Genomic DNA, 25587 nt, shown 5'->3' with positions numbered 1-25587 from the left:
GACTTTTGGCCAATTTTTCACGATGTTAAATTATGAAGTTTTTAGCCTTTTTGACCTTTATTTCCACTTTGGTCACTATTACGCGTATCTACAAGCTATAATAAGTCATTTTAAGACATTTTTGGGACATGTCAAAATTTGACATTTTCGCCATACTATACTATCGACTTTTGGCCAATTTTTCACGATGTTAAATGATGACGTTTTTAGCCTTTTTGCCCTTTGTTTCCACTTTGTTCACTATGATGCACGTCTACGAGCTATAATATGTCATTTTCAGCCATTTTTGGGACATGTCAAAATTTGACATTTTCGCCATACTATACTATGCGACTTTTGGCCAATTTTTCACGATGTTAAATGATGACGTTTTTGGCCTTTTTTGCCCTTTATTTCCACTTTGGTCACTATAACGCGTATCTGCAAGCTATAATAAGTCGTTTTAAGACATTTTTGGGACATGTCAAAATTTGACATTTTCGCCATACTATACTATGCGACTTTTGGCCAATTTTTCACGATGTTAAATGATGACGTTTTTAGCGTTTTTGCCCTTTGTTTCCACTTTGTTCACTATGATGCACGTCTACGAGCTATAATATGTCATTTTCAGCCATTTTTGGGACATGTCAAAATTTGACATTTTTCGCCATACTATACTATGCGACTTTTTGGCCATATTTTCAACACCCTAAATTATGAAGTTTTTGGCCTTTTTGACCTTTATTTCCACTTTGGTCACTATTACGCTGCGTATCTACAAGCTATAATAAGTCGTTTTAAGACATTTTTGGGACATGTCAAAATTTGACATTTTCGCCATACTATACTATGCGATTTTTGGCCACTTTTTCACCAGCATAAAATATGACATTTTTAGCCTTTTTTGACCTTTATTTCCACTTTGGTCACTATAACGCGTATCTGCAAGCTATAATAAGTCGTTTTAAGACATTTTTGGGACATGTCAAAATTTGACATTTTCGCCATACTATACTATGCGACTTTTGGCCAATTTTTCACGATGTTAAATGATGACGTTTTTGGCCCTTTTTGCCCTTTGTTTCCACTTTGTTCACTATGATGCACGTCTACGAGCTATAATATGTCATTTTCAGCCATTTTTGGGACATGTCAAAATTTGACATTTTTCGCCATACTATACTATGCGACTTTTGGCCATATTTTCAACACCCTAAATTATGAAGTTTTTGGCCTTTTTTGACCTTTATTTCCACTTTGGTCACTATTACGCGTATCTACAAGCTATAATAAGTCGTTTTAAGACATTTTTGGGACATGTCAAAATTTGACATTTTCGCCATACTATACTATGCGATTTTTGGCCACTTTTTCACCAGCATAAAATATGACATTTTTAGCCTTTTTGACCTTTATTTCCACTTTGTTCACTATGATGCACGTCTCTACGAGCTATAATATGTCATTTTCAGCCATTTTTGGGACATGTCAAAATTTGACATTTTCGCCATACTATACTATGCGACTTTTGGCCATATTTTCAACACCCTAAATTATGAAGTTTTTGGCCTTTTTTGACCTTTATTTCCACTTTGGTCACTATTACGCGTATCTACAAGCTATAATAAGTCGTTTTAAGACATTTTTGGGACATGTCAAAATTTGACATTTTCGCCATACTATACTATGCGACTTTTGGCCACTTTTTCACCAGCATAAAATATGACATTTTTAGCCTTTTTTGACCTTTATTTCCACTTTGGTCACTATAACGCGTATCTGCAAGCTATAATAAGTCGTTTTAAGACATTTTTGGGACATGTCAAAATTTGACATTTTCGCCATACTATACTATGCGACTTTTGGCCAATTTTTCACGATGTTAAATGATGGCGTTTTTGGCCTTTTTTGCCCTTTGTTTCCACTTTGTTCACTATGATGCACGTCTACAAGCTATAATATGTCATTTTCAGCCATTTTGGGACATGTCAAAATTTGACATTTTTCGCCATACTATACTATGCGACTTTTGGCCATATTTTCAACACCCTAAATTATGAAGTTTTGGCCTTTTTGACCTTTATTTCCACTTTGGTCACTATTACAGCGTATCTACAAGCTATAATAAGTCGTTTTAAGACATTTTTGGGACATGTCAAAATTTGACATTTTCGCCATACTATACTATGCGATTTTTGGCCACTTTTTCACCAGCATAAAATATGACATTTTTAGCCTTTTTTGACCTTTATTTCCACTTTGGTCACTATAACGCGTATCTGCAAGCTATAATAAGTCGTTTTAAGACATTTTTGGGACATGTCAAAATTTGACATTTTCGCCATACTATACTATGCGACTTTTGGCCAATTTTTCACGATGTTAAATGATGACGTTTTTGGCCTTTTTTGCCCTTTGTTTCCACTTTGTTCACTATGATGCACGTCTACAAGCTATAATATGTCATTTTCAGCCATTTTTGGGACATGTCAAAATTTGACATTTTTCGCCATACTATACTATGCGACTTTTGGCCATATTTTCAACACCCTAAATTATGAAGTTTTTGGCCTTTTTTGACCTTTATTTCCACTTTGGTCACTATTACACGTATCTACAAGCTATAATAAGTCGTTTTAAGACATTTTGGGACATGTCAAAATTTGACATTTTCGCCATACTATACTATGCGACTTTTGGCCAATTTTTCACGATGTTAAATGATGACGTTTTTGGCCTTTTTTGCCCTTTGTTTCCACTTTGTTCACTATGATGCACGTCTACAAGCTATAATATGTCATTTTCAGCCATTTTTGGGACATGTCAAAATTTGACATTTTTCGCCATACTATACTATGCGATTTTTGGCCACTTTTTCACCAGCATAAAATATGACATTTTTTGCCCTTTTTGACCTTTATTTCCACTTTGGTCACTATAACGCGTATCTGCAAGCTATAATAAGTCGTTTTAAGACATTTTTGGGACATGTCAAAATTTGACATTTTCGCCATACTATACTATGCGACTTTTGGCCAATTTTTCACGATGTTAAATGATGACGTTTTTGGCCTTTTTTGCCCTTTGTTTCCACTTTGTTCACTATGATGCACGTCTACGAGCTATAATATGTCATTTTCAGCCATTTTTGGGACATGTCAAAATTTGACATTTTTCGCCATACTATACTATGCGATTTTTGGCCATATTTTCAACACCCTAAATTATGAAGTTTTTGGCCTTTTTTGACCTTTATTTCCACTTTGGTCACTATTACGTGATCTACAAGCTATAATATGTCGTTTTAAGACATTTTTGGGACATGTCAAAATTTGACATTTTCGCCATACTATACTATGCGAGTTTTGGCCATATTTTCATCACCCTAAATTACGAAGTTTTTGGCCTTTTTTGACCTTTATTTCCACTTTGGTCACTATTACGGCGTATCTACAAGCTATAATAAGTCGTTTTAAGACATTTTGGGACATGTCAAAATTTGACATTTTCGCCATACTATACTATGCGATTTTTAATAATTTTTCACCAGCATAAAATATGACATTTTTAGCCTTTTTGACCTTTATTTCCACTTTGGTCACTATAACGCTCTCTACAAGCTATAATATGTCATTTTAAGACATTTTTGGGACATGTCAAAATTTGACATTTTCGCCATACTATACTATGCGACTTTTGGCCATATTTTACCCTAAATTATGAAGTTTTTGGCCTTTTTTGACCTTTATTTCCACTTTGGTCACTATTATGCGATTCTACAAGCTATAATAAGTCGTTTTAAGACATTTTTGGGACATGTCAAAATTTGACATTTTCGCCATACTATACTATGCGATTTTTGGCCAATTTTTCACCAGCATAAAATATGATATTTTTGGCCTTTTTGACCTTTATTTCCACTTTGGTCACTATAACGCAGATTCTGCAAGCTATAATAAGTCGTTTTTAAGACATTTTTGGGACATGTCAAAATTTGACATTTTCGCCATACTATACTATGCGACTTTTGGCCATATTTTCACGATGTTAAATGATGAAGTTTTTGGCCTTTTTGACCTTTATTTCCACTTTGTTCACTATGATGCGTATCTACAAGCTATAATATGTCATTTTCAGCCATTTTGGGACATGTCAAAATTTGACATTTTTCGCCATACTATACTATGCGACTTTTGGCCATATTTTCAACACCCTAAATTATGAAGTTTTTGGCCTTTTTTGACCTTTATTTCCACTTTGGTCACTATTACGCGTATCTACAAGCTATAATAAGTCGTTTTAAGACATTTTTGGGACATGTCGAAGTTTGACATTTTCGCCATACTATACTATGCGATTTTTGGCCATTTTTTCACCAGCATAAAATATGACTTTTTTAGCCTTTTTTGACCTTTATTTCCACTTTGGTCACTATAACGCGTCTCCACAAGGTGTAATAAGTCGTTTTAAGACATTTTTGGGACATGTCAAAATTTGACATTTTCTCCATACTATACTATGCGACTTTTGGCCAATTTTTCACGATGTTAAATGATGACGTTTTTGGCCTTTTTTGCCCTTTTGTTTCCACTTTGTTCACTATGATGCACGTCTCAAGCTATAATATGTCATTTTCAGCCATTTTTGGGACATGTCAAAATTTGACATTTTTCGCCATACTATACTATGCGACTTTTGGCCATATTTTCAACACCCTAAATTATGAAGTTTTTGGCCTTTTTTGACCTTTATTTCCACTTTGGTCACTATTACGCGTATCTACAAGCTATAATAAGTCGTTTTAAGACATTTTTGGGACATGTCAAAATTTGACATTTTCGCCATACTATACTATGCGACTTTTGGCCAATTTTTCACGATGTTAAATGATGACGTTTTGGCCTTTTTGCCCTTTGTTTCCACTTTGTTCACTATGATGCACGCTCTACAAGCTATAATATGTCATTTTCAGCCATTTTTGGGACATGTCAAAATTTGACATTTTCGCCATACTATACTATGCGACTTTTGGCCAATTTTTCACGATGTTAAATGATGACGTTTTTGGCCTTTTTTGCCCTTTTGTTTCCACTTTGTTCACTATGATGCACGTCTACGAGCTATAATATGTCATTTTCAGCCATTTTTGGGACATGTCAAAATTTGACATTTTTCGCCATACTATACTATGCGACTTTTGGCCATATTTTCAACACCCTGAATTATGAAGTTTTTGGCCTTTTTGACCTTTATTTCCACTTTGGTCACTATTACGCGTATCTACAAGCTATAATAAGTCGTTTTAAGACATTTTTGGGACATGTCAAAATTTGACATTTTCGCCATACTATACTATGCGATTTTTGGCCACTTTTTCACCAGCATAAAATATGACATTTTTAGCCTTTTTGACCTTTATTTCCACTTTGGTCACTATAACGCGTATCTGCAAGCTATAATAAGTCGTTTAAGACATTTTGGGACATGTCAAAATTTGACATTTTCGCCATACTATACTATGCGACTTTTGGCCAATTTTTCACGATGTTAAATGATGACGTTTTGGCCTTTTTTGCCCTTTGTTTCCACTTTGTTCACTATGATGCACGCTCAGCTATAATATGTCATTTTCAGCCATTTTTGGGACATGTCAAAATTTGACATTTTCGCCATACTATACTATGCGACTTTTGGCCATATTTTCATCACCCTAAATTACGAAGTTTTTGGCCTTTTTTGACCTTTATTTCCACTTTGGTCACTATTACGCGTATCTACAAGCTATAATAAGTCGTTTTAAGACATTTTTGGGACATGTCAAAATTTGACATTTTCGCCATACTATACTATGCGATTTTTGGCCAATTTTTCACCAGCATAAAATATGACATTTTTAGCCTTTTTTGACCTTTATTTCCACTTTGTTCACTATGATGCACGTCTACGAGCTATAATATGTCATTTTCAGCCATTTTTGGGACATGTCAAAATTTGACATTTTTCGCCATACTATACTATGCGACTTTTGGCCATATTTTCAACACCCTAAATTATGAAGTTTTTGGCCTTTTTTGACCTTTATTTCCACTTTGGTCACTATTACGTGTATCTACAAGCTATAATAAGTCGTTTTAAGACATTTTTGGGACATGTCAAAATTTGACATTTTCGCCATACTATACTATGCGACTTTTGGCCAATTTTTCACCAGCAAAAAATATGACATTTTTGGCCTTTTTGACCTTTATTTCCACTTTGGTCACTATAACGCGTATCTGCAAGCTATAATAAGTCGTTTTAAGACATTTTTGGGACATGTCAAAATTTGACATTTTCGCCATACTATACTATGCGACTTTTGGCCAATTTTTCACGATGTTAAATGATGGCGTTTTTGGCCTTTTTTGCCCTTTGTTTCCACTTTGTTCATTATGATGCACGTCTACAAGCTATAATATGTCATTTTCAGCCATTTTTGGGACATGTCAAAATTTGACATTTTTCGCCATACTATACTATGCGACTTTTGGCCATATTTTCAACACCCTAAATTATGAAGTTTTTGGCCTTTTTTGACCTTTATTTCCACTTTGGTCACTATTACGCGTATCTACAAGCTATAATAAGTCGTTTTAAGACATTTTTGGGACATGTCAAAATTTGACATTTTCGCCATACTATACTATGCGATTTTTGGCCACTTTTTCACCAGCATAAAATATGACATTTTTAGCCTTTTTTGACCTTTATTTCCACTTTGGTCACTATAACGCGTATCTGCAAGCTATAATAAGTCGTTTTAAGACATTTTTGGGACATGTCAAAATTTGACATTTTCGCCATACTATACTATGCGACTTTTGGCCAATTTTTCACGATGTTAAATGATGGCGTTTTAGCCTTTTTTGCCCTTTGTTTCCACTTTGTTCACTATGATGCACGTCTACGAGCTATAATATGTCATTTTCAGCCATTTTTGGGACATGTCAAAATTTGACATTTTTCGCCATACTATACTATGCGACTTTTGGCCATATTTTCAACATGTTAAATTATGAAGTTTTTGGCCTTTTTGACCTTTATTTCCACTTTGGTCACTATTACGCGTATCTACAAGCTATAATAAGTCGTTTTAAGACATTTTGGGACATGTCAAAATTTGACATTTTCGCCATACTATACTATGCGATTTTGGCCAATTTTTCACCAGCATAAAATATGACATTTTTAGCCTTTTTGACCTTTATTTCCACTTTGTTCACTATGATGCACGTCTGCAAGCTATAATATGTCATTTTCAGCCATTTTGGGACATGTCAAAATTTGACATTTTCGCCATACTATACTATGCGACTTTTGGCCATATTTTCAACATGTTAAATTATGAAGTTTTTGGCCTTTTTTGACCTTTATTTCCACTTTGGTCACTATTACGCGTATCTACAAGCTATAATATGTCGTTTTAAGACATTTTGGGACATGTCAAAATTTGACATTTTCGCCATACTATACTATGCGATTTTTGGCCACTTTTTCACCAGCATAAAATATGACATTTTTAGCCTTTTTTGACCTTTATTTCCACTTTGGTCACTATTACGCGTATCTGCAAGCTATAATAAGTCGTTTTAAAACATTTTTGGGACATGTCAAAATTTGACATTTTCGCCATACTATACTATGCGACTTTTGGCCAATTTTTCACGATGTTAAATGATGACGTTTTTGGCCTTTTTTGCCCTTTGTTTCCACTTTGTTCACTATGATGCACGTCTACGAGCTATAATATGTCATTTTCAGCCATTTTTGGGACATGTCAAAATTTGACATTTTTCGCCATACTATACTATCACTTTTGGCCATATTTTCAACACCCTAAATTATGAAGTTTTTGGCCTTTTTGACCTTTTTTATTTCCACTTTGGTCACTATTACGCGTATCTACAAGCTATAATAAGTCGTTTTAAGACATTTTTGGGACATGTCAAAATTTGACATTTTCGCCATACTATACTATGCGATTTTTGGCCACTTTTTCACCAGCATAAAATATGACACTTTTAGCCTTTTTGACCTTTATTTCCACTTTGGTCACTATAACGCCAGATCTGCAAGCTATAATAAGTCGTTTTAAGACATTTTTGGGACATGACAAAATTTGACATTTTCGCCATACTATACTATGCGACTTTTGGCCAATTTTTCACGATGTTAAATGATGACGTTTTTGGCCTTTTTTGCCCTTTGTTTCCACTTTGTTCATTATGATGCACGTCTACAAGCTATAATATGTCATTTTCAGCCATTTTTGGGACATGTCAAAATTTGACATTTTTCGCCATACTATACTATGCGACTTTTGGCCATATTTTCAACACCCTAAATTATGAAGTTTTTGGCCTTTTTTGACCTTTATTTCCACTTTGGTCACTATAACGCGTATCTGCAAGCTATAATAAGTCGTTTTAAGACATTTTTGGGACATGTCAAAATTTGACGTTTTCGCCATACTATACTATGCGACTTTTGGCCAGTTTTTCACGATGTTAAATGATGACGTTTTTGGCCTTTTTTGCCCTTTGTTTCCACTTTGTTCACTATGATGCACGTCTACAAGCTATAATATGTCATTTTCAGCCATTTTTGGGACATGTCAAAATTTGACATTTTTCGCCATACTATACTATGCGACTTTTGGCCATATTTTCAACACCCTAAATTATGAAGTTTTTGGCCTTTTTGACCTTTTTTATTTCCACTTTGGTCACTATTACGCGTATCTACAAGCTATAATAAGTCATTTTAAGACATTTTTGGGACATGTCAAAATTTGACATTTTCGCCATACTATACTATGCGATTTTTGGCCACTTTTTCACCAGCATAAAATATGACATTTTTAGCCTTTTTTGACCTTTATTTCCACTTTGGTCACTATAACGCGTATCTGCAAGCTATAATAAGTCGTTTTAAGACATTTTTGGGACATGTCAAAATTTGACATTTTCGCCATACTATACTATGCGACTTTTGGCCAATTTTTCACGATGTTAAATGATGGCGTTTTTGGCCTTTTTTGCCCTTTGTTTCCACTTTGTTCATTATGATGCACGTCTACAAGCTATAATATGTCATTTTCAGCCATTTTTGGGACATGTCAAAATTTGACACTTTTCGCCATACTATACTATGCGACTTTTGGCCATATTTTCAACACCCTAAATTATGAAGTTTTTGGCCTTTTTTGACCTTTATTTCCACTTTGGTCACTATTACGCGTATCTACAAGCTATAATAAGTCGTTTTAAGACATTTTTGGGACATGTCAAAATTTGACATTTTCGCCATACTATACTATGCGATTTTTGGCCACTTTTTCACCAGCATAAAATATGACACTTTTAGCCTTTTTTGACCTTTATTTCCACTTTGGTTACTATTACTCGTATCTACAAGCTATAATAAGTCGTTTTAAGACATTTTTGGGACATGTCAAAATTTGACATTTTCGCCATACTATACTATGCGATTTTTGGCCACTTTTTCACCAGCATAAAATATGACATTTTTAGCCTTTTTTGACCTTTATTTCCACTTTGGTCACTATAACGCGTATCTGCAAGCTATAATAAGTCGTTTTAAGACATTTTTGGGACATGTCAAAATTTGACATTTTCGCCATACTATACTATGCGACTTTTGGCCAATTTTTCACGATGTTAAATGATGACGTTTTTAGCCTTTTTTGCCCTTTGTTTCCACTTTGTTCACTATGATGCACGTCTACGAGCTATAATATGTCATTTTCAGCCATTTTTGGGACATGTCAAAATTTGACATTTTTCGCCATACTATACTATGCGACTTTTGGCCAATTTTTCACGATGTTAAATGATGACGTTTTTGGCCTTTTTTGCCCTTTATTTCCACTTTGGTCACTATAACGCGTATCTGCAAGCTATAATAAGTCGTTTTAAGACATTTTTGGGACATGTCAAAATTTGACGTTTTCGCCATACTATACTATGCGACTTTTGGCCAGTTTTTCACGATGTTAAATGATGACGTTTTTGGCCTTTTTTGCCCTTTGTTTCCACTTTGTTCACTATGATGCACGTCTACAAGCTATAATATGTCATTTTCAGCCATTTTTGGGACATGTCAAAATTTGACATTTTTCGCCATACTATACTATGCGACTTTTGGCCATATTTTCAACACCCTAAATTATGAAGTTTTTGGCCTTTTTTGACCTTTATTTCCACTTTGGTCACTATTACACGTATCTACAAGGTATAATATGTCGTTTTAAGACATTTTTGGGACATGTCAAAATTTGACATTTTCGCCATACTATACTATGCGAGTTTTGGCCATATTTTCATCACCCTAAATTACGAAGTTTTTTGGCCTTTTTTGACCTTTATTTCCACTTTGGTCACTATTACGCGTATCTACAAGCTATAATAAGTCGTTTTAAGACATTTTTGGGACATGTCAAAATTTGACATTTTCGCCATACTATACTATGCGATTTTTGGCCACTTTTTCACCAGCATAAAATATGACATTTTTAGCCTTTTTTGACCTTTATTTCCACTTTGGTCACTATAACGCGTATCTGCAAGCTATAATAAGTCGTTTTAAGACATTTTTGGGACATGTCAAAATTTGACATTTTCGCCATACTATACTATGCGACTTTTGGCCAATTTTTCACGATGTTAAATGATGGCGTTTTTGGCCTTTTTTGCCCTTTGTTTCCACTTTGTTCATTATGATGCACGTCTACAAGCTATAATATGTCATTTTCAGCCATTTTTGGGACATGTCAAAATTTGACATTTTTCGCCATACTATACTATGCGACTTTTGGCCATATTTTCAACACCCTAAATTATGAAGTTTTTGGCCTTTTTTGACCTTTATTTCCACTTTGGTCACTATTACGCGTATCTACAAGCTATAATAAGTCGTTTTAAGACATTTTTGGGACATGTCAAAATTTGACATTTTCGCCATACTATACTATGCGATTTTTGGCCACTTTTTCACCAGCATAAAATATGACATTTTTAGCCTTTTTTGACCTTTATTTCCACTTTGGTCACTATAACGCGTATCTGCAAGCTATAATAAGTCGTTTTAAGACATTTTTGGGACATGTCAAAATTTGACATTTTCGCCATACTATACTATGCGACTTTTGGCCAATTTTTCACGATGTTAAATGATGACGTTTTTAGCCTTTTTTGCCCTTTGTTTACACTTTGTTCACTATGATGCACGTCTACGAGCTATAATATGTCATTTTCAGCCATTTTTGGGACATGTCAAAATTTGACATTTTCGCCATACTATACTATGCGACTTTTGGCCAATTTTTCACGATGTTAAATGATGACGTTTTTAGCCTTTTTTGCCCTTTGTTTCCACTTTGTTCACTATGATGCACGTATCTGCAAGCTATAATAAGTCGTTTTAAGACATTTTTGGGACATGTCAAAATTTGACGTTTTCGCCATACTATACTATGCGACTTTTGGCCAGTTTTTCACGATGTTAAATGATGACGTTTTTGGCCTTTTTTGCCCTTTGTTTCCACTTTGTTCACTATGATGCACGTCTACAAGCTATAATATGTCATTTTCAGCCATTTTTGGGACATGTCAAAATTTGACATTTTTCGCCATACTATACTATGCGACTTTTGGCCATATTTTCAACACCCTAAATTATGAAGTTTTTGGCCTTTTTTGACCTTTATTTCCACTTTGGTCACTATTACACGTATCTACAAGCTATAATAAGTCGTTTTAAGACATTTTTGGGACATGTCAAAATTTGACATTTTCGCCATACTATACTATGCGACTTTTGGCCATATTTTTCACGATGTTAAATGATGACGTTTTTGGCCTTTTTTGCCCTTTATTTCCACTTTGGTCACTATAACGCGTATCTGCAAGCTATAATAAGTCGTTTTAAGACATTTTTGGGACATGTCAAAATTTGACGTTTTCGCCATACTATACTATGCGACTTTTGGCCAGTTTTTCACCAGCATAAAATATGACATTTTTAGCCTTTTTTGACCTTTATTTCCACTTTGGTCACTATAACGCCAGATCTGCAAGCTATAATAAGTCGTTTTAAGACATTTTTGGGACATGTCAAAATTTGACATTTTCGCCATACTATACTATGCGACTTTTGGCCAGTTTTTCACCAGCATAAAATATGACATTTTTAGCCTTTTTTGACCTTTATTTCCACTTTGGTCACTATGATGCACGCTTCAAGCTATAATATGTCATTTTCAGCCATTTTTGGGACATGTCAAAATTTGACATTTTTCGCCATACTATACTATGCGAGTTTTGGCCATATTTTCAACACCCTAAATTATGAAGTTTTTGGCCTTTTTTGACCTTTATTTCCACTTTGGTCACTATTACACGTATCTACAAGGTATAATATGTCGTTTTAAGACATTTTTGGGACATGTCAAAATTTGACATTTTCGCCATACTATACTATGCGAGTTTTGGCCATATTTTCATCACCCTAAATTACGAAGTTTTTGGCCTTTTTTGACCTTTATTTCCACTTTGGTCACTATTACGCGTATCTACAAGCTATAATAAGTCGTTTTCAGCCATTTTTGGGACATGTCAAAATTTGACATTTTCGCCATACTATACTATGCGAGTTTTGGCCATATTTTCACCAGCATAAAATATGACATTTTGGCCTTTTTTGACCTTTATTTCCACTTTGGTCACTATTACACGTATCTACAAGGTATAATATGTCGTTTTAAGACATTTTTGGGACATGTCAAAATTTGACATTTTCGCCATACTATACTATGCGAGTTTTGGCCATATTTTCATCACCCTAAATTACGAAGTTTTTGGCCTTTTTTGACCTTTATTTCCACTTTGGTCACTATTACGCGTATCTACAAGCTATAATAAGTCGTTTTAAGACATTTTTGGGACATGTCAAAATTTGACATTTTCGCCATACTATACTATGCGATTTTTGGCCAATTTTTCACCAGCATAAAATATGACATTTTTAGCCTTTTTTGACCTTTATTTCCACTTTGGTCACTATAACGCGTCTCTACAAGGTATAATATGTCGTTTTAAGACATTTTTGGGACATGTCGAAGTTTGACATTTTCGCCATACTATACTATGCGAGTTTTGGCCATATTTTCAACACCCTAAATTACGAAGTTCTTTGCCTTTTTTGACCTTTATTTCCACTTTGGTCACTAAAACGCGTATCTGCAAGCTATAATAAGTCGTTTCAAGACATTTTTGGGACATGTCAAAATTTGACATTTTTCGCCATACTATACTATGCGACTTTTGGCCATATTTTCAACACCCTAAATTATGAAGTTTTTGGCCTTTTTTGACCTTTATTTCCACTTTGGTCACTATTACGCGTATCTACAAGCTATAATAAGTCGTTTTAAGACATTTTTGGGACATGTCAAAATTTGACATTTTCGCCATACTATACTATGCGATTTTTGGCCAATTTTTCACCAGCATAAAATATGACATTTTTAGCCTTTTTTTAACTTTATTTCCACTTTGGTCACTATTACACGTCTCTACAAGGTATAATATGTCGTTTTAAGACATTTTTGGGACATGTCGAAGTTTGACATTTTCGCCATACTATACTATGCGATTTTTGGCCATTTTTTCACCAGCATAAAATATGATATTTTTAGCCTTTTTTGACCTTTATTTCCACTTTGGTCACTATAACGCGTCTCTACAAGGTGTAATAAGTCGTTTTAAGACATTTTTGGGACATGTCAAAATTTGACATTTTCTCCATACTATACTATGCGACTTTTGGCCAATTTTTCACGATGTTAAATTATGACGTTTTTGGCCTTTTTTGCCCTTTGTTTCCACTTTGTTCACTATGATGCACGTCTACGAGCTATAATATGTCATTTTCAGCCATTTTTGGGACATGTCAAAATTTGACATTTTTCGCCATACTATACTATGCGACTTTTGGCCATATTTTCAACACCCTAAATTATGAAGTTTTTGGCCTTTTTTGACCTTTATTTCCACTTTGGTCACTATTACGTGTATCTACAAGGTATAATATGTCATTTTCAGCCATTTTTGGGACATGTCAAAATTTGACATTTTTCGCCATACTATACTATGCGACTTTTGGCCATATTTTCATCACCCTAAATTACGAAGTTTTTGGCCTTTTTTGACCTTTATTTCCACTTTGGTCACTATAACACGTATCTGCAAGCTATAATAAGTCGTTTTAAGACATTTTTGGGACATGTCAAAATTCGACATTTTTGCCATACAATACTATGCGACTTTTGGCCAATTTTTCATGATGTTAAATGATGACGTTTTTGGCCTTTTTTGCCCTTTATTTCCACTTTGTTCACTATGATGCACGTCTACGAGCTTTAATATGTCATTTTCAGCCATTTTTGGGACATGTCAAAATTTGATATTTTTCGCCATACTATACTATGCAACTTTTGGCCATATTTTCAACACCCTAAATTATGAAGTTTTTGGCCTTTTTTGACCTTTATTTCCACTTTGGTCACTATTACACGTCTCTACAAGCTATAATAAGTCGTTTTAAGACATTTTTGGGACATGTCAAAATTTGACATTTTCGCCATACTATAGTATGCGACTTTTGGCCATATTTTCACAATGTTAAATTATTACGTTTTTGGCCTTTTTTGCCCTTTGTTTCCACTTTGTTCACTATGATGCACGTCTACAAGCTATAATATGTCATTTTCAGCCATTTCTGGGACATGTCAAAATTTGACATTTTTCGCCATACTATACTATGCGACTTTTGGCCATATTTTCATCACCCTAAATTACGAAGTTTTTGGCCTTTTTTGACCTTTATTTCCAGTTTTGTCACTATTACGCGTATCTACAAGGTATAATATGTCATTTTGAGACATTTTTGGGACATGTCAAAATTTGACATTTTCGCCATACTATACTATGCGATTTTTGGCCAATATTTCACCCCTTTAAATTCCGACATTTATGGCCTTTTTTGCCCTTTTTTTCCCACTTTGTTCACTTTGAAGCACGTCTACAAGCTATAATATGTCATTTTCAGCCATTTTTGGGATGTGTCAAAATTTGACGTTTTTCGCCATACTATACTATGCGATTTTTGGCCACATTTTCATCACCCTAAATTCTGAAGTTTTTGGCCTTTATTGACCTATATTTCCACTTTTTTCGCCCATGCAAGTTTTGGCCATATTTTCATCACCCTAAATTATGAAGCTTTTGGCCTTTTTTACCCTATATTTCCACTTTGTTCACTATTAAGATATCTACAAGCTATAATATGTTGTTTTAAGACATTTTGGGACATTTCAAAATTTGACATTTTCGCCATACTATACTATGCGATTTTTGGCCACGTTTTCACGACGTTAAATTATCACGTTTTTTGCCTTTTTTGACATTTTCTTCCACTTTGGTCACTATAACGCATCTCTACAAGCTATAATATGTCGTTTTAAAACATTTTTGGGACATGTCAAAATTTGACACTTTCACCATACCATACTATGTGATTTTTGGCCAATTTTTCACCACATTAAATTATGACGTTTTTGGCCTCTTTTGGTCTTTGTTTCCGTTTTGTTCACAGTAACATTTTTCGCCATACTATACTATGCAAGTTTTGGACATATTTTCATCACCCTAAATTCTGAAGTTTTTAGCCTTTTTTGGCCTTTGTTTCCACTTTGTTCACAGTAACACGTCTCTATGAGCTATAATATTTCATTTTCAGCCATTTTTGGGACATGTCAAAATTTGACATTTTTCGCCATGCTATAACTCACATGCTATAGTATGGCGAAAATGTCAAATCTTGACATGTTCCAAAAATGGCTGAAAATCACATATTATACTTTGTTGAGACCTATCAAAGTATACAAAGTGGAAACAAAGGCCAAAAAAGGCCCAAAACGTTATAATTATTGTGTTGAAAAAATTGCCAAAAATGTGACATTTTTCGACATAGTGTACTATATCGTTTTTGGCCAATTTTAAATATGTTTAATTATGAAATTGTTGGCCTTTTTGTGCCTTTATACCATTTTGCATACCATGATACCATGAGGCCTTTCTACAAGTTATATATATATGTCTTTTCATTTTTTTGTCATGCTATATTGCAACTTTTAGCTGTGTTTGGCCCTTTTTTCGAAATGCTATACTAAGGCGCATCTCTATGAGCTACAATCAACGATGTCCAGCTGTTTCTTGGATATGTCAATATTTGACATTTTTGCTACATATATATATGTATATTTGTTGTGATTTGCTGCCGTTTTTTCGACATGGTACATTATGATGTTTTCTGCCTTTTTTCCTTTTTTCAACATTCTATACTGTAAAGCATCTCTATAAGTAAAAAAAAAATGCCTGAAAACATCATATCATAGCTTGTAGAGATGCATCATAGTAGACAAAGTTTTTAAAAAAAGCACCAAACGTCATAATTTAGCATGTTTAAAAAAATCGCCAGAACGCCATACTATAGTATGTTGAAAAATGTCAAAACTGCCTGAAAATGACATATTATAACTTGTACACACGTGTCATAGTATATACGTGGAAAAAAAAGGCCAACAATGTTATAATTTAGCATTTCGGAAAAGTCGCCAAAAATGCCAATGTCGAATAAAGGCCAAATTTTGACATGCCCAAAAAAATGACATATTATAACTAAAATTGCCAAAAATGCCATAGTTTAGTATGTCGAAAAATGTCAAACTTTGAAAGGTCAAAAAAATGACTGAAAAAGATATATTATAACTATATCACATTATAGAAATTGGAAAGAAAGGCCAACAATATCATTATTTAGCAAGTCAAAAACATGCATGAAAATGCCAAAAAAAACAACAAATTACAGCTTGCAGTGACGCCGCATACTATGTAAGTGAAACAAAATGGCCAAAAATTTCATAATTTAGCATGTCCAAAATATCTTTTAAAAAAAAACACTTTTGTATAGTATGTTGGAAAATTGTCAATGTCAAATGTGAAATTTTGACATGTCCAAAAAATGCCCCAAAACAACATAATATAACAGTATATAGCAATATTGCAGAGAGAGGCGTCATAGTATACGGAAAAAGTAAGTGGGAAAAAAAATGGCCAAAAACAGCATAATTTAGCATGTCGAAAAAATGGCAGAAAATGACACATTATAGGTTGTAGAGGCATGCCATAGTGTAGGGACCTGGCAATTCCACATATGATTTGTTCATTTGGACACTTGACACTTGACACTGGACATATGTCACATGTCCTGTGAGTTCCTTTGTTCCTCAAACAAAGAACAGCCATTTGAACTCAATGTTCCAGAGTGCTTCATGTTCTGACGCCTAAGTGTTAGATTCTCCCATGGACTCATCTCCAGACATCATTGGTTCACCACGGTGACCCCCCCTCAGGATGTTACTGAGCCAAGAAGAGAAAAATCTGGTGATCTTCAAGCTCTCGCACCCAAACCTCCTCCAAGGAAGGTTGCAGGTCTGGAGGACCTGCGTTGCCCTTCCCCCTTCCACACCTAAGCTCTCAGCAGGAGCTGCAGCTTTGTCTCAACTCTACTTTCCAAGTCCCAAGAGACTTTGCAGACATTAGAAAGCCACAGCTAACCTCTCAAGCCAAAACAAGAACAGAACCGAGATAACACTGAACTGCTATCTCTGTAAGGACACCAGGACCGGCCAGCCTCCTCCTGGATCCTTGGAACTGAACAGAAGTGACTGAAACCGAACCCTTTTTCTTCAGCCAGCAGCCCAAAGAACTCTCCTCCCACTCCTGAATTGGCAAGTAACACCTATGCATTAGGACATAAGTACAAGCTTTACTTTGTCTTTTGTCATCACATGTGTAACATGTATTGATGTTTATGCTATTGTTAATGCCTCACACAGACAGGGTCTTACATGCAACTATAAACATCCCATTTACTAACCAAGGCACTTATTAGATCATATACATGCACTCAGAAATTGGCTCTCAACAGAAGCACACAGAGAAGGAACTTCAAGTTCGCACCTTTTCTTTGTTTCTTTGTCTGACCAACCACGTGGTCAGCTGAGGCCTCCTCAGCTCTGCAGCCATCTTTGATCCATATCTTGAATCTGGCATCTTCTTTGTGCTTCTGTTATTAGTCAATTCACCTCTGCCTCTTGGTGTGTTCACGTTTACACCAACACACAGCTTCTTTCTCTCTCTCTCTCTCACACACACTCACACACACACACATTTACACATCCACACTTGTATATATACTTGCATATACAAGCAGTATATATTGCGTGTTTCATTTTGCATTGCTTTTCTTTTTGAATAAATGTTTTTGGAATCATACTTGCTGTCTGCTTAATGTTGTACAAAAGTGAGAGCGAAATCCTTCACTCTTTACGATCAGTGTGGTCATTTTGGTTACAATTATTAATCTAATCTTGATCAGAGTTCCAAACTGATAGTTTAGTGCATTTTATTGATCAGCTATCATTTTCCCTTTCCAGGAATGGTGCCCACGAGGTGATTTAATGTAATTTAAGTCACATTATTTAACATAATTATTATTTTTTTGAATAATCATTAATTATTTCTGATAGCCATACTTTAACAATTGGTGAGCCTTGCATGAGGCCTAATCACAGAAAGGGTAGCCCCATGTTAAAGCCAAATCCTTACAATAGTATATAATATACCCAGAATATCATAATATAGCATGTCGGAAAAAATGGCTCAAAACGACATAGTATAGTATGGTGAAAATGTTTTTTGAAATGTCGTAAAGTGTAGCTGGGTCTTCAGTTACAGGACAAGTGCAGTGGAATAACTCAGGAGACTCTAGGGACTTAACAGGAGGAGCTTGTAGATTGATGGGCAGAATTAAATGAAAAGCCAGTACACAGAAAGTGTGATGAAAAGGTACTATGTATTACTGAGAACAACAGAAACAACAAAAACACAAAACAAAAGCAATTGAGCTCAAAAAATGAAAAGTATAGCCATGTCTTTAAACCGGTCTACAAGAGCAATTACTTTCACAGCAGTGATTAAATTCACTTATGCTCCCTCCACATACATCATGTTCATTAGTTACATCACGAAAATCAACATCACATCCCTTCAGTTCAATTCCCCTCCAGCACCAGAAATGGGCTGTCCACGTCCAAGGGTACAAGGTCCAAAAATAAAGTCAGTCAATCCAACAAAAAAAAGAGAGAAAAGAGGTTGGGCTGGGGGAATGTGTGTGTGTGTGGTGGGAGGGGGGGGGGGGTTGAGCAAGTGCAAAGTGAGGGGCGCAAACCCTCAGTTAGGGCACATCCTACCACGCAAGCGGAAGCATAAGAATTGTGGCTGGTTCGGTTCATCGATGGTTCTTTGATTTCCTCTAGCATGCCATCGCGGTTCCTTCTTGCAAAAAAAACCCCCGTCCTGTTACAAACAGACAAGATCAGCGTTAACATACATGGCTCTGTTTTCATTAACAAAAGACTTCCTAATAACTCACAGCTGTGCGGCTTCCAAATACAACATTAATCATCTCCCAAAATATCAATCTACTATCAAAATATACTGTCACAGAACAGTTATTTAAACAATCAACATGATAAAAATATTTATGTTTTATAGCAAAACACTGCGATCATGCATAACGTCATTTCCAGTTAGCATACTAGCATTAGCCACCATGCTAAATAAGCCAGTGTTAGCCACTAGGCTAAAGAAGCTATCAGTAGCTGCTAACACAGTTTTTAACAACATATTACAGTCACAGGGCACAGTATTCATACAAAACACTTTGCATGAATTTTGCAATGCGTGGGTCACAACAGCAATTAAATAACAACATGGGCAACCTTTACTCAGAGCACTGCCAAGGCTAAAAGCAGCGTGCTAACAACAATAACACTATCGCAACTCACCAATTCCAAGATTCAGTTTTCTTTCTCTTTCTTTCTTTCACTGTCCTGTAACTTTCACGTCCAGGGACACATCTAGAGATCTGTAAAAAGAGACAACCTATGCATTGCATGTTTGAAAGCACTCAGTGTGAATAACGTTGGTAAGTGGTCTACTATTTACCAATGGCTAGAGATAGACCTTTTTTTTTTTTTGTAAAGCGACCTTGAGTTCTTGAAAGGCACTATATAAATCAAATGTATTATTATTATTATTGTTATTATTATGGCAATTTCAGCATAGAAGATCGAACTGTTTCCAAACGTTTCGTCACTTTCAGTTTCGGCAGTTCAAGATGGGTTTCAAAATGCCATGTGATCATGTCAAACCCGGACAAATGGTTTTTAACGAAAGGACCGCGGGAAATGCTTGAGGTGTTGTGTTGTGTCTATCAAACTATAAGAGATTTGTGAGGACTGTGCTACAGTTGATAGATATATAGATAGATAGATAGATAGATAGATAGATAGATAACTATCATATATATAATAACAATAATAATAATAATAATAATAATAATAATAATTTAACCCTTGGGGACCCTTACTTTTCATTCTTCATGGTTTTTTTTTTTTATCATTTTGGTTGTGTTAATGCATAATGGCATGAATTTCTATTGAATCTGTGGATTTCCAGTTCAGCTCCTACAATAAGTACACTGTGTAAACAAAATTGTTACATTCATACTGTTAAGTAGAAAAGATGTGCCACTGAAACCCATTCAGACTGTAATTTTTGATCCCATAGCCATCAAAGTATAAATAGTATAGTATATGCATTGTATTATTTCTGGGTGTCTGCAATATCAAATAACTACAGCATAGGACCACCATCATAAGGTCACATACTGATGCTAAGAAACAGCCACTTTATCCTACAACAACTAAATAAATGATTGATGATTATATTTTCATGACATCTATAGCCTTTTGGGATGGGGAAAAGGGAGCTTTCAATACAAACATTGAGTGATAACTGCAATCCCAGCTTCTGCACATGGATGCCAATGTTGAGCGAACAGGTTCTGAAACGTTTCAAAACAATGGTTTGAAAGTGTTGAAATGTTTAAAAGTTTTGAATTAGCCATCTCTACCTTTTATACATCTTGGTCACATATACAGACACACAAACTGGTTTTCGACAGAAGCACACAGAGAGGGAACTTGAAGTTTCCGCCTCTTCTTTGTTCCTTTGTGTGATCAGCCACTTGGTCACACGTTATCTTTGATCTGGCATCTTGCTGTAGCCTCTATTGTTTGTCAATTCACCTCTGCCTCTTGGCGTGTTCGTGCTCACATCAACACACACACCTTCTCTTTGTCCCTCTCTCACTCTCTGTCTCTCTCTTACACACACACACACACACACATTTACACATCCACACTTGTATATATATATATATACTTATACATATATATTGTGTTTTGTTTTGCATTGATTTCCTTTTTGAATAAAAGTTTGATTTATGTTTGTTGTGATTTATTCCTTTTTGAATAAATCCCAACAAATGTCCAAAATGGCATAAAAACGTCAGTGTTTAATATTGTCCAAAAGGGCATATAAATGTCATAGTAAAGTATGTCCTCCAAAATGTCATGAAAAATTTATAGTATAGTATGTGGTCTGAAATGGCATCAAAACGTCATACTACAGTATGTTGTCCTAAACGGCATAAAAACGCTGAAGCTGACCACCTCTGGAGCCCCGGTGAATTGAATCTCTTTGTTATTCTAGGACAGAAAAGAGAGCATGTGAAGAAGCAGTTTAACCACACTGGGAGACACAGGAAATGTTTCTGATAGGTTTACTGAGTCGAGAAAGACTGCTGCAGACAGAGCTGAAATAAATAAATGAAATAATTTTATCGTAATAATTATAATAATCATCATAGTACGATTGCTTATTTAGGGTTTCTGTCCTCTTTTATATATATATATAATATATATAACTTTCAATAAATTGTTCCCTTTAATATATTTTCTCCTGTGTGTATGCATGAGACTTTGGTTTGTTTCACTGAATGTCCTGGTAGCAGCATTCTGTATCCACGGTATCGCACGGGAGCATCATCCCCTGGGTCGTTTCTATAGCAATGCTAATAGACAAGGCACCCTCCCTGCCATGCTCGCCCCTGCATTCACCACCCTCTGCACCTATAAGCTGAGGGTGTATTGTCCTTGGGGGGTGGGGGGGGTGGGGGCATCTGGAGGAGTCATGAAGAAGGTCTCCAGTTGTCTTTGGTTGGTCACTGGTTTGGTAGGCTGGCTGTTTTTGGTGCAGCTTGTTATTTTTTTTTTATACATTCCAGTTCCTAAAGCTTTAGTCCCTGCGGTGAGTTGTCATGGGTTCATGCAGGGACTGGATGGTCCCTTTCCAGAGTCCCTCGTGATCCAGCTTCACTCTTGGTTGTTAGTGCACTCACTCACACACACAAACACACACACTCTTACATACATTTCCTCGTCTTCTTGTTCTTACAAACATGCGTTTATTCAGTAAGTAGTTCACTCAATCATTTCGTCATTCATCCAACAGTCTCACAGATTCCCACCAATTTAGCAGTGAGACAAATAAGTGCGTCACATGTCAACAGTCCATCATTGGTCCATTTGATCTGTGCAGATCACTCTGTCCCTTTGTCCACTATGCCGTTTTCCTGTCCTCTCTCCTTCCTGTTTTCCCTTTATCCGTAGGCTAAGCACCCACTCTCTTGTTCAGTCAGTCTTTCCCACCCTTGTTCTCTCTCTGTATGGTCCAGTTGTAATCCCATTCTTGACAATGTCCAGCTAGTCCAGAACAGGAGACATGAAGGCCTTGTGGTTTTTGTGGTTGTGGAATAAAGGCCAGGGAGTTTGGCTGCCCTTCAGTTTACCTCTCAGTATTTCTGGCCTATGAAGTGAAGCAGACCAGGTCAACAGAGCTTCCAGCGATGGACCAGTTATGATCCAGTTGGTCAAGTAAGGGAACTAAAATCGAGAGGAATTATTCCTAACTAGGGGCTGTAGTGGCAAATTAGTAGGTGTAAAGCTAAACCCCATGAATGATTCATCAAGTTCCTGGTCAATATTTGTCCCAACAAAGGGAGGTGTTCAGTCATGTGCGACAGAGGAGATGACTGGGTTAGCCATTGGCAGGCTCAGGTCAAGGCTTTGGATGGCAAGACAGTGGGTGCTAGCATTAGCCACTACTAGCGGGGCCCGGTAGCACGCACACGCTTTCCCCGCTTGCTGACGGTGGTGAAGCGAAAGGGGGTGGTGAGGTCGGGCTGCTCCCCAGGCGGGAAACGCTTCATGAAGTGTACGTCCTGCTGGTTGGGGAGTGTGTGCGGGCCGCGGCGAGGACGGCCTCTTTTAGTGAAGCCCACATACCAGCCTGTGTAGCGCGCTGACATCAGAGCTGTGTAGTGGTTTTCCAGAACCTTTTCCACAAAGACGCAGTCATCGCTTCGATTACTGGCCTTCTGAGAGAGCAGAGAAACCACAGGTAGCCCCCCACACACACATACACACACATTGGGAAAAAGAAAGAGAGGCTGGTCAGGAAACTGAGATCTTTTGATTTTTAGATAAACATGTCTCTAAAGAAAGAAGTCTCACCTTTCCTACCAGCTTACCACGGCGGTTCATGCACAGGTAGAAATTGGTTTCTTTGCCCCGGATTCTCACCTGGCTGCCAAAGGTATCGGCCTCCACTACAAGCTGGGCTTGTGAAGGGACAGACGGAGGGACAGACAGACATTAGAGTTGCAGGCAATGCAAAGAAATACAGTATGTTGTGTTTGCAGGACTTCACAGGGTTATTAGGTTTAGGGATGTCAACAGGTAACCGTTAATGGGTTAGCTGCCAAGAATATTTTTGACCAGTTACACATGTTGGTCTACGGGCTCATTTTGCTTCAGTTTACTGCACTGCTGATCACCTAGCGCCACTCATTTGGCGATTACTGTTGGTAACACTGTCCCGACCTAATTTCATTGCTTTGGAAGCATTGAGCCAAACCTTGGTCTCCCCCAGGTCGCCCTGGTGAGTAAGCAGCTCTATTTTGAGTAGCAAACACCATCAAGCATGAGCTCTGTTAGTACTGTTAGCAGTGTCAGCATGGCTTGTGGTGCTAACATAGTTAACAATGCTAAAGGGGGTTTGTAGCTCAAAATGAAGCTACCTACTCAATGGGGCAATCTGGGGGAGACAAGATGGAAGCCACCTTGTTTCCACAGTAACGCTGTCCCTTTTACAAGCCATAATCCTGAATGAGCAGCGCCACTAGCTAGCTCCTGGCTAGTTTGGGCAGCTTCCACATGTTTACGGTGCTATCTGCCTGTCTGTTAGCAAGGCCAGCAGAAAATAAAAGTAAAGACATTTGCCTCACCAAACATTACAATTTGACTCCCTCTAAATGGATAGGACTTTGAAAGGAACTGCCAAAGGTCTTGCAGCCAATGGAGTGCCAGCCTAAAAGAAGTACCTCTGAAATTTCACATCATTTAACTTTTTTTTCTCCTTAAAATTAAACAGTTATATATCAGTTAATGGGTGTTGGGCTATCACCGGCAATTTTTTACCAAAACTGACATCCCTAAGTAGGCTATGACATAAATATTATACAAAGAAAGATAGAGGTAACCCAGATTTACAGCTCACTTCTTTTCATGCTGTGTGAGATCACAGCCAAAGCAAACAATAACATTCAAGCTTACACAAACAAGCCTACAGCCATGTAGTGTGATACTAATTGAACAGATTACCAGCCAGCATTAAATCAGATTTGGGGTTTTAAACCAGATAAGGCATTCACATTAAATCACAGTTTCAGGATTCATAGTCACTATAAAACATGCTGATAAATCACAGGCCGATGTAAATGTCTCTTGCTGGACAGATGGTTGTCAGATAAGCCCGGTCGCACACATGGATGTGAAGCTGCTGACCACAAATGGGCCTCGTAAAAAAAGATAACAGCCAAGAGTAGACGGAGCACAGTGGGCCGAGAGGAGCGGGAGAACACTCAGACTGAGTGTCTACAATACTGTTGTTTTAAGGTGAGTGCGTGTGCATGTGCACCTCTGTGTATCTGTGTGTGTGCAGGTGCATGCATGTTCATCCTTCCAGGCAATACCGCTTCACCAACTACACATCTTCAGAGAGCACTTGTGCCTGTTTAAAAATAAATCCCTAAAATGGTTCCTACATGACCTTAGTCAACAAAGGGGTCAAGAGAAATCAATAACTCCCTCCCTCTTGCCCTCTTCCTCTCTCTTCCCCCAACTCTCCTCTCGTCTCCCTTCTGCTCTTTCACTTCATGTTTATACCTTCATGCACCCGCCCCTTCTTTGCTTTATTTCTTCCCTCTCTGCTCTTGATTCCCTTGTGTAATACCTCATCGCCATAGTTAGTCAGTTTTGTGTGGATTGTTCAGCTTAGGAGGGTCCCACTTACAGCATGAAGTGGGGTGTTAGTGACCTGACATGTCTGTGAATTGATGGGATGTGCAATATGAGCCACCGCTGGAACACATACAGAAACATGAACTCTAGCT

At 36.5% G+C, this 25587-nt stretch overlaps 1 protein-coding gene and 1 long non-coding RNA gene across 9 annotated transcripts in view; one reads left to right on the top strand and one right to left on the bottom strand.

Moving 5' to 3' along the window:
* Window positions 1-21568: 21568 nt before the first annotated feature.
* The window catches only part of LOC121947940 (fibroblast growth factor 18), a 307943-nt gene continuing 303924 nt past the window's right edge, over window positions 21569-25587 (bottom strand). For 7 of the 8 annotated variants that reach the window (XM_088081124.1, XM_088081123.1, XM_088081120.1 and 4 more), the window contains 2 exons: window positions 23648-23754; window positions 21569-23511 (listed from right to left, as the gene is read on the bottom strand). In XM_088081124.1, coding sequence (XP_087937250.1) covers window positions 23239-23511; window positions 23648-23754 — 380 coding nt within the window. In that variant the 3' untranslated portion in view covers window positions 21569-23238. The remainder of the gene's footprint in view (window positions 23512-23647; window positions 23755-25587) is intronic. The other variant, XM_088081122.1, reaches the window with a different exon arrangement.
* Window positions 23407-25587, top strand: part of LOC148188930 (uncharacterized) — a 30123-nt gene continuing 27942 nt past the window's right edge. The window contains exons 1-2 of the long non-coding RNA XR_015777275.1: window positions 23407-23534; window positions 24931-25090. This is a non-coding gene — a long non-coding RNA (uncharacterized LOC148188930). The remainder of the gene's footprint in view (window positions 23535-24930; window positions 25091-25587) is intronic.

The sequence above is a fragment of the Plectropomus leopardus genome, chromosome 8, assembly GCF_026936395.1.
Source record: "Plectropomus leopardus strain MGB_pleo_1.0 chromosome 8, ASM2693639v1, whole genome shotgun sequence".
Taxonomy (NCBI): domain Eukaryota; kingdom Metazoa; phylum Chordata; class Actinopteri; order Perciformes; family Serranidae; genus Plectropomus; species Plectropomus leopardus.
Note: the sequence above shows the minus strand (reverse complement) of the source record. Positions and strands in the feature narration are given on the sequence as shown.